The sequence below is a fragment of the Notamacropus eugenii genome, chromosome 6 (genome assembly GCF_028372415.1).
Source record: "Notamacropus eugenii isolate mMacEug1 chromosome 6, mMacEug1.pri_v2, whole genome shotgun sequence".
Lineage (NCBI taxonomy): Eukaryota > Metazoa > Chordata > Mammalia > Diprotodontia > Macropodidae > Notamacropus > Notamacropus eugenii.
In genome coordinates, this window is record NC_092877.1 from 305,349,031 (window position 1) to 305,359,561 (window position 10,531).

At 38.0% G+C, this 10,531-nt stretch overlaps 1 protein-coding gene across 1 annotated transcript; it reads right to left on the reverse strand.

The window, feature by feature from the left end:
* Nucleotides 1-4,528: 4,528 nt before the first annotated feature.
* On the reverse strand, nucleotides 4,529-7,107 carry LOC140511551 (gamma-crystallin B). Its single transcript, XM_072620679.1, has 3 exons — nucleotides 6,877-7,107; nucleotides 6,550-6,792; nucleotides 4,529-4,870 (listed from the first exon to the last, which is right to left on the reverse strand). The coding sequence occupies exons 1-3, from the start codon at nucleotides 6,883-6,885 to the stop codon at nucleotides 4,595-4,597; spliced, it is 528 nt and encodes a 175-aa protein (XP_072476780.1). The 5' UTR covers nucleotides 6,886-7,107; the 3' UTR covers nucleotides 4,529-4,594.
* Between the last annotated feature and the right edge of the window lie 3,424 nt (nucleotides 7,108-10,531).

The following is a 10,531-nucleotide window of genomic DNA, read 5'->3' on the forward strand; positions in this document are numbered from 1 at the left end:
TTCCATGACCTGAGATCATTGCATATTCTTTTGGAGGTTTTGGATGTAGAAGCCTTGACTTTTATGTCTTCCTCTGATGGTATGCTTTATTCTTCCTCATCTGAAAGGATGGAAGAAAATACCTTTTCTCTAAGAATGTAACCTTCTATAGTCTTATTTTTTCCTTTTTTGGGCATTTTCCCAGCCAGTTACTTGATTTTTGAATCCTTTGGCAAGTGGAAAGTATACTCTAGGCACCTGTAAATTTTCAGTTCCTTCAAGGTGGCACAATCAAGGGAAAGGAGTTTGCTTCTCTCCTGACCTGTGCTCTTGTCTGGAAGCAACCACAAGCTTTTCTGCCCAGGATCCTTTCCAAAGCCTCCACCAGCTTCACCATGACAATCAGTGTTCCTCCTCATCCCGGGATCACCACTAAGGGCTGAGACCCAGGTCAGCTGCTCAATTCCCCTAGAGTCTTTAGGCCAGGGCTCCAAAAATGGATGCTGCTGTGCAGTGGCTGTCACTGCCTTGGGACCAGAGCTTGGGCTGAAGCTTTGCCTGGACCTATGGTCCCCTCTCACCCAGGTGAAAGAGCTTTCTCACTGACCTTTGAAGATGTCTTGGGCATTTGTGGGTTGAGAAATCTGGGAACTATAGTTACTATGCCTTGAAGCCTGCTTCAATCCTATATATGCCAGGCTGCATGGCAAAGGCTGGGCTGCGCTGCACTCTGAGCCTGGTGCAGTAAACCTTTGCTGTTGGCCTTTCAGGCTGTCTTGGGCTGGAAATCTCTTTCACTACATCATTTTGTAGCTTCTGCTGCTCTAGAATTTTTTTTAGAGTCATTTTTTACAGGTACTTCATAGGCTATGGGGGTAGAGCTAGAGCAGGTCCATCTTTCTACTCTGCCATCTTGGCTCTGCTCCCACCATAGTAATTCTTTATGATTGAGTTCTTCTCTTGTTTGCTCATTCTTCGAATATACTCCTTGACTTTAGATTTTATGATAGTTTTGGGCTATTTTCACTTCTGGGGAAGATATCTGGCCTGAAATTTGGCCACTTTCACAGTTTAGTCTGGGAGCCTGAAAATTTTCAGGGTTTCCAAAGTGGTATAACCCTGGAGAAATTTGTTCATAAAACTCCTTCTCTGACTTATCCAGGTTTGGATTTGTTGGTTTGTATGTAATTGGATTTCAGTAGAATGCTACTGGACTCAATCACTGTTAGCTTCCTGAGAGGTTCTATAGGTTCAGAATAACTGAAATGCCTGTTCTCTTTTAGGAACAGAATTTCCAGATGGCACCCAGACATTTATACTCTCAGCATTAGTTCAGGAGACCTCTGAGAGCTCTTTCTACCCTGGTACTTCATTTTGACTTCTTTTCTGTCCCTGTGCACTAGAATGCTCCTCTTCCAACTGCTGCTGAACTACCACTGGACTGAGCTCCTCCTAGTCATCCTCTACCCTAGTGTCTGCAGATCTCTATGTCTGTCTTCTCAAACTGCACTAGACTGGAAAATTACTTGCTGTGACTTTTTCTTGGCTTTCCTAATCAGAATTTGGTCTGGTACATTTTCTGGGTCATCATGGAGGAAGTATATAGACAAAAATGCTGACTCTTACTCCACCATCTTGATTTTCTCCCACCCCACTTCAGCCCCAAAGAGAGGTTTTTAGTGGAAGGGAAGTGTTACTGGAGGAGACGTGGGGGGATGAAATTATGAGCGTAAGAAGAGACTGATTTTTGGCAACAAATAAAACCACTTCATCAGAAATTTGAGCAATAAAGAAAAGGGGGAATGATGTTGAGGGATTTTGAAATGTGGAGTAAGAAAGAAGAGAGAGCTTGTGATGGATGACCTCCAGTTTTTTTTTCCAGTAAAGTAGTAGCTAAGGTCATTGAATGAGAAGGGAAATGATGTGATGTAGAAATCTGAGGAAAGAAAAGGATTGGAATAGCTGCTATGGAGAGTACAATAAAGAGTCAATCAGGGAAGAAAGAATAAACAAATTAGTATGTAGCAGTGGGGGTTCAGTTGAGATTAGATAAAAATAAATTTGTAGTGAGCCAATTAACTCAGCTGTATGACTTCATTTTGTTCTAAACTTATGACATTACCATAGCATAGTAGAATAGAAAAAATTATGATTGTATATGAAGCTGAAAGTCTATTCCTTGCTATTCCTTTTAAATATATAATTAAGTTATCATGTAACTTTTTTCTCTTTTTTCTTCCCTCCCCTCCCCCACTGTAGAGATGGTTGCCATTAGACACAAATATGTGTGTGTGTGCATGTGTATATATATGTTTATATATATATACATGCACACACATGTGTATATATACATATACATACAAAACTAATCTATACATACTCAATTTATCAGTTCTTTCTCCAGATTCAGATAGCATCCTGCTTCACAGGTCCTTTGTAGTTAATTTGGGTATTTATAATACTCAAATAACTTATTCACTCAATGTTGTTCTTGAAACAGTATTATTGTTACCATGTACAACATTCGCTTGGTCCTGTTCATTTCACTCCTCATTATTTCATGCAAGTCTATCCATGGTTTTTCTAATAACATTGAGCTCATCATTTCTTGCAGCACAATAGTATTTCCCCAGAATCATATACCACAACTTATTTAGCCATTCCCCAATTGATGGGTATCACTGTAAGTTCCAGTTCTTTGCCACCACAAAGAGAAATGTTATAAATAATTTAGAACATGTGAGTTCTTTTCCTTTTCCCTTAATCATCTTGGGAAATAGACCAAGTAAGGTCAAAAGATATAGGCAGTTTAATAACTCTTGGAGCATAATTCCCTATTGTGCTCCAAAATGGTTGGATCAATTCACAGTTCCACTAACAGTGAATGTGGCCCAATTTTTCCACATTACCTCCAAAATTTGTTACCCCTTCAATCATTTTAGCCAATCTGTTAGGTGAAAAATGATATCTCAAGGTTATTTTAATTTGTGTTTTTCTAATTAATAATGATTTAGAGCATTTTTTTCATATGACCACAAATTGTTTCGATTTCTTCATCAGAAAACTGCCTATTAAATATCCCTTGTTCATTTATCAGTTGGGGAATGACTCTTTTCTTGTAGATTTGACAAAGTTCTTTATGTACTTGAGATGTGAGACCTTTCTCTGAAAATCTGTCTATAAAAATTTTTCCTCCATTTTTCTGGTTTCCTTCTGATCTTGGCTGTATTTATATTATTTGTACAAAACCTTCTTAATTTAATGTAATCAGAATTATCCATTTTACATCTTACACTGCTATCTCTTATTTATTCATAAATTGTTCACCTATCCATAAGTCTGATAGATAACATATTGTGTGCTCTTCAGATTTTCTTGTAGTATCTCTCTTTATATCTAGGTCATATATTAATTTTTATCTTATCTTAGTAAAAGGTGTAAGATATTGGTCTATGCCCAATTTCTTCCAGACTGCTTTCCAGTTTTCCCAACAATTTTTTTTTTTTTACCAAATAATGAATTCTTATCCCCAATACTTAAGCCTTTACATTTGTCAAATACAAGTTTACTCTTTTTATTTGCTTCTGTAAATTATAAGTCTACTCTGTTCCACTGATCTATGTTTCTATTTCTTAGTACCAGATAATTTTGATAATGACAGTCTTACAAAATAGTTTAAGATCTGGTACTGCTAAACCTCCTCCCTTTACATTTTTTCATAAGTCCCTTTGATATTCTTGACTTTTTGTTCTTCCAAATTAATTCTACTGTGGTTTTTTTCTAATTCAGTAAAATAATTGTTTGACCATCTAATTAGGATGTCATTGACTTTCTTTAGCAGCATTTGGGAACATACGAATAAGAGTAGACATGATGGATGGTGGGAGGAATCCAGAATTTGATGTGAGAAGGCACAAGGAGACAAGGAATTCAAGAATAGCTGAGAGTATATAGTTGACTAGGTTGATCAGTCGTAGATCCAAAACTGTGAAGGAAATCAAAGTTGGAGAAATGGACCAGGAAAACCAAGCTGGCAGATCTAAGCCCATCATGAAGACACAGACAAGGAGATGAGGTTGTGGTCAGAGAAAGAATTATCAGAGTTCTGGATCACAGAGGTAGAATCGTTATAGGTGATCATCAGGGAAAGGGTATGACCATGCCTGTGTGTGGCTGAGATAGAGGTCAAAGAAATTTAGGATATTGAAGTATTGGGAGGCCAAGGTATTAAAGTGTGATGTATGTGTGTGTGTGTGTATGTGTGTGTGTAAATCCCTAAATATTAGGGCCAAGGTTAGACTGAAGGGAAAGATTTTTTAAAATAGTGGGAAGTATAATTATATGACCTCAGCAACTAAACTTAAATTAAATATTTCTTTGATCAGATATATTTTAGTTATTAAGACAGTGCTGGAAACATTACCCCCTACACCATTCTTCCTACTCAAATATTCATTCCTATCATGAGTGCATATTTTCATGTTTAACTAGATGTTATTATTACAAAGGAATACTTAATAAGATTAGAAGAAAGACAAGAACCATTTAGTGCTGGAAACACAAGCTAAATATTTTATTAGATTTTAAAATGAAAAAAACTGAGAGTAACCATATCTCAGTAAAAATCCATGACCCGTCTAAAAGAACCAACTTTAGCATTCATGGCCCCCCAGTCCAGGTATCTCCTGTACTCCCCAGGTCTCAGAAGGTATTGTCTTCCTCTATAGCTGGGCATCTCATACAGGATCCAGGAGCCCTCTAACACATTAAGAGAGCGAATTTCATTCACGTGGAAGCGGTCTTGAATAGAGTGGCAATCATCCATGAGCTCCATCATTTGGCCTTTGAAGTCATCTCTGTCATAGAACCTCAGCCTATAGGAGCCAGAGTGCTGTAATAATAGAAACAAGAAGTCAATGATAAAACAGAGACTAAGCAAAATTTTCCTACCCCAAATCTTCTTGATTCCAATTTTATTATCAGGACAAATGTGTGGAGAATTAATTTGCCTTCTCCACTTGCCAGACCTGGAGTCAGGAAGACCTGAGTTCAAATCTAGCCTCAGACACTTACTAGCTGTGTGACTCTGAGCAAGTCACTTAACGCTGTTTGCCTCAGTTTCCTCATCTGTAAAATGATCTGGAGAATGAAATGGTAAACCATTCCAGTATCTTTGCAAAGAAAACCTCCAAAGGGTTCACTAAGAGTCAGGCATGACTGAAAAATGACTGAACAGCAGCAACCTGCCATTTCATAATGATTCCTCGGTATGGCTAGGATTAGAGCCCAGCAACCCAGTGCATCCTTCATCACTTTGTCTTTACGAAATAGCTTTCTTATCATTTTCATCTTTATTCATCTTTATTATTAGAGGAAGTTCCTATAAATGAGTTAACACATGTCAAGTGCTTTGCAAATCTTAAAATGCTACACAAATAACTAGATGAGGAAAAGTGTGAACTGGAAAGCTAAGCATGATATATTTTCCTTTGAAGATGACTTCCTTTTAAACTGTTTCCTCTAAGCCTAGTTTTTATAAGTGCCACCAAATCCTGAGACCCTTAATCCTTCGTACTCACAAGGTTTTCTACATACACCCTTTCTCTCCATTTTCTCAGCTTTGTCCAGACCCTATCCTAAACCCAAACCCAGGCTGTTCTATTGGCCCCATCTCTGGAATTCTATAATCTCAGCCGGAAAGGGCCTTAGGGATCTTCTCATTCAACCTGTTCATTTTACAGATGGGAAAACTGAGGCCCAGAAAGAAGTAATTTCTGCAAGCTCACACTGATAGTCAGTAAAAGAGTTACAATTTGAATTTAGCTCCTCTGACGCCAAACTCATCTACTACACCAATTGGACTCTAGGCTCTGCTCACCTCCATTTTATCCCACACTCAATAGCAAGGGATATCCTTTAAGCATTATTTTAATCACATTATCTTCCCAACAAAATATTCATTGACTCCCAGATGCTTTTCCCAGAATCACAGGATATACCAAACAACTTTCTGAACATGGCCTTCAAGGATCTACTTTACCAGTGTACCTCCCCCTACTACCCAATTTTTTCTTCATTCTATTAGGGCTAAGTGGTATTAAATCAATGCCCTCTGGAATAACTGCTTGGATAGTGGGAAAGCAAACTGATAAAACAAATACAAAATGTTTTAATATAATCAGAATTCCCAGACTATATTTATGAAAATTTAATGCACTGAATCTGTTCATTTAAACTTAAACCAGAGTAGCTATTCTTTGATAAGGCTTCTAAGTTTATAATCCCTCTGATTCCATGTTAGTCATTAGATCAAGAATCTTTGAATCTCCTTAATTTCTTTATTCCATTTAAAATATGAATTCTGCATCTCTATAGTTAAAAGGCAAAAGAAATGGACCAATGGAAAACTGATAGTTGGAGAGATTTCACCAGCCATCAGACTCTTGAGAGAGATTCGTTGTCCTGTGGGGCTAGGCTACAACCATTCACTAGCTAGCTAGATTTGGTTTGAGAAAAGTACTTGTTAAAGTACTGACTTTCCCAAAAGACTTCGAATGGAACCATACTCACTTGGGGGATGATGCGGCAAGACCTAATGGAGTCATTGAATCCCATCCACTGCTGGTAGTCTGGATACTCGCCCCTCCGTAGGTAATACTGATAGCCCAAGTAATTGGGGCGCTCATAAATCATCCAGCAGCCACTTTCCACCCGGATGGAGTTGCAACGGTTGAAGTAGGCCTGCAGGTTGGGGTAGTCGCTGTTGCATTCATAGGATCGGCCCTGGAAGCCTCGGTCCTCGTAAAAGATGATCTGTAGAACGAAATATTGGGGAGGGTTGAGAAAGCCACCTTTTGTATGAATACACCGTCTCAGCATTGGTTCCCATGGTCTTACCTTTCCCATTTTGGAGAGAGATGGAGATGTTCACTCCGTGCTGTTTGCCGCTGTGGTGGAAGCTACTGTATATATAGCAGGGCTTCCTGCTGCCTCCGCAGGAATAACACAGACCGAGCCCATTTTGGTGAGTAAGGGGATTTTCCGTGTTCTTTTCTTTTCTATGATCATGGTCAGGGGGAATCAATGAATGTTTCCCTCTCACTCTTTCTGGCGAGTTCGAATTGTCCTAATTCACTAACACGGTTGTTGCTTTCGAAGTGAGAAGGGTTTCCACTCTCTTAGAATAATTATCTTTAGGAGAAAACAAAGAATGAGACAGTTCTGTCCCCATGACTCCCCTCTATGGAATATTCTGTATGGCTTAGCTTTTAACTGTGACTGAGCTAAGCAGATTATTCTCCCTGCAGTATGGAGTTTTTAGTAATAATTTGTAGATGGGTGCAGTATAGGGTCCTGCAAGAGAATGGAATAAGATCCCTGATTTGAAAAATATGAGAATCTATAAATTCAAATATTTGTTTTTATTGTTATGACAATTGTGTTAACTATCAGAACTCATTTGGGCAAATTTGCCCGTACCCATCTCTCACTTTCTAGTGCTGCCTTCTACCTGATTCCGGACTGCTCTTTGATGCCTCAAAACCACTTTGGTATTCTGCTCATACCTTACCTCAGTTAAAGAAACCTACACTATAGAATTCTTTCTCTTTTTTTCTTCCTTGAATCCTTCGCAATAAAATTTCTAACTTAATGCTGTTAGCTAGATATTAGAACTAGGTGAAGCATTGAAAGGCGGTGTGGTATAGTGGAAAGACCACTGGCTTTGAATTCTAGCTCTTCTACTTACTGTTTATGTAAACTTGGACAAGTCACCTCTGGACCTCAGTGTCTTCATCTATAAAATAATTCTGTTGGACTAGTCAGAGATTCCCAAACTTATTTGGTCTACTGCTCCCTTTTAAAAAAAATTACTCAGTGCCCTCCTGGAAACCTATTTTCTTCAACCCTTTAATTATTTTTGAAATTTGCATCATTTAGTATATATGTGCATATATATATATTTTAAATGATGCATCTTAAATTTAATAATTTGTTGTAAATGTGTGGGTTTTTTTCCTGCATTGAAATTTTGATGACTCAGTATTGGTCATGTAATCATATAGGATCACATTATAAGCAAATCATGACATCCACACGTTCCTGCCAATGCATGCTAGACTTCCCGACAATGCAGGACATGCTCACCTGCCACCACTTGCTTGTTAAGACCTATTGATGGACTTGACAACTGATCAGTTATAACTTGCATTTTTTGTATTTATTTGGAAAATAATGCCATAGAAATGGTTTTTTCAAAATTTTCTTCTTTCTTTATGCTTCTACCATCCCCTATTTTTATTCAACACCCCCCAATTGCACCCAAGGCTACCATCTCCCCCTTGGATCATTCCAGCACCTATTTTGGGAACTTATGGACTAGATGGTTCCTAATGTCTCATTCAACATTAAATCAATAATCCTATGTCTTAACTGTATGACCCTTGACAAATCACTTCACCTATGTGAGATATAGTTTCTGCATCTGAAAAATGGGTATAATAACACTTGTATTAGCCACTTCACAGAGTTATTGTAACTGACTACATAAATGGATGATGATGATGAAATCACTCTAACTATCCACACTACAGTGAGAATGATTGATACAATAATTATAAAGAAAATACATATAAAATAGTTAAATATAAGAGAGAGGGGAGGGGCACTAGCAGTCATGGGAATCAGCAGAGGATGCATGTGGAAAGTCGTTCACCAGCTGCATCTTGAAGGAAGAAAGGAATTCTATTAGGCAGAACTGAGAAATGAATGTACTCCAGGTGTACTGTGGAGGGCAGAGTGTGAGGACTTTCTCTCCTTCCTTCTGGAAAAGGGAGGAGCTGGCTATGCCAGACTGTTTCTTTGTCTGTCTCCTTCTTCAGGGTAACTTTTGGGCAGAGGTTTCTCTTTGACTTTTGCTTCCCTTTCATCTCATTCTTCCCCCTTCTCTGATATACAGGGGGTGATTACTAGCCCAGAGTTAATGAGACTCAGACTGCTTCAGATAAAAAGATTAACTCCTTATTTAAACTCAGGGATAAATTTTGACCCAAACCTAAATGGATTCTTTACTTTGAAGCTAGAAAGGTAAAATACAGATTATTAGTAAAAATCTTGGAACTCAGAACCCTCAAAGCCATGACCACCAGATGCCAGTATAGATAGAGTCTCTCATCCATTAAATTCTGTATATTCAAATAGCCACTGGCTCCTCTGACCTTCCATTGTGACACACATTAAAAATGTAATTAAAGTTTGATCTTAGCTTTATCTGAACAAAAAAGTTTGGAAACACTATCCAACTGCAAGTAAGCCACTTAAGAGGATAGACAACATGGTAGAAATAAAGTAGAGGAGTCAGGAGGGACAGGATATAAGAGATATGCACAAAGATTAGGAGTAGACTCTTTTAGGGAAAATTATATGTTTATATATGTGTGTATGTGTATATATGTATATGTGTATGTATATATCGATATCTCTATATAAATATATCCATGCTTAATTGTAAGGAGAGGGAAGGGGGGAGGAAAGGGTTAAAAAGAACAAAGTAAAAAGTGTACAGCAGAAAACAAAAGAAAACCTACAAGAAAGCAAAGATGGACAACTTTCAACACAACATGTAGTATTTAATATATAGGCTTTCTTAAAATGGAAATTTATTGCTATATATTTTGAATCCTTTCATATTCTGCTGTGCACATGACATTTTTTTCTTATTTTGTATTTAAGTTTTAGTATTCAAGTGTAAATTAAAAAAAAAATTTTTAAAAAGAGGATAGAAAATACTTAAGACCATGTGGTAATAAAGCAGGAAAGCAGAAAGTGAATTCACCAAGTCTCCAGCAGTATATTGGGGTAGGCACAGTCAGTTACTTCCCAGACCAGCTCTCAAGATTAGTGAAGCAGGGAGCAAGGATCACTTACTTATGTTGCTCAACTCTTTTGGCCAGTTTCCATTTATAGCATCTTCCATTGCTGCATTCTGTGACCACTCCCCTCTATTTATCTTCATTCATTGGTTCTGATTGCCCAGGTCAGTGTAATACTATTTATTCTGGTTCAAAGTGCATGTTAGAGCCCATCTCTTCCTGAGTTGGTAAGACTACACTGTCTCTGAGAAACTGAATTATATTTCCCATTATTCCAATGCAGTTAAGCCCTTAGAGATTCCCTCTGACTGCAGAGATTTGTTGCCCAAAGGCCCTACACAGGCATGGGGGATAGCCAATGCAAAGGTATGGAGATAGGAAATGGAGTCTTATGTGAGAAATGGAGAGAAGGCCAGTTGGGATGGATTACAGAGATCTGGAAAAGAAGTAATGTATAATAAGCCCAGAAAGATATGCGGGGTCAGACTGTGAAGGACTTTTAAAAGGCAAACAGGAATTTCTATTTTATCTTAGAGGAAATAGAAACAGATTTATTGAGTAGGGAAGTGACATGGGCAAATGTGTACTTTTGAAAATCACTTTGGCAACAATGTGGAGGATAAATGGGGTGTAAAAGAGGCTTTAAGCAAGGGAGACTAGTTTGGAGGCTGCTGAATTATCCA

What these genes read in the sequence shown, in the direction of transcription:
- LOC140511551 (XM_072620679.1), bottom strand. An exon ending in CTTGCCGCATCATCCCCCAA is followed by an intron (nt 4,871 to 6,549) that starts GTGAGTATGGTT and finishes CTATTATTACAG; the next exon opens with CACTCTGGCTCCTATAGGCT.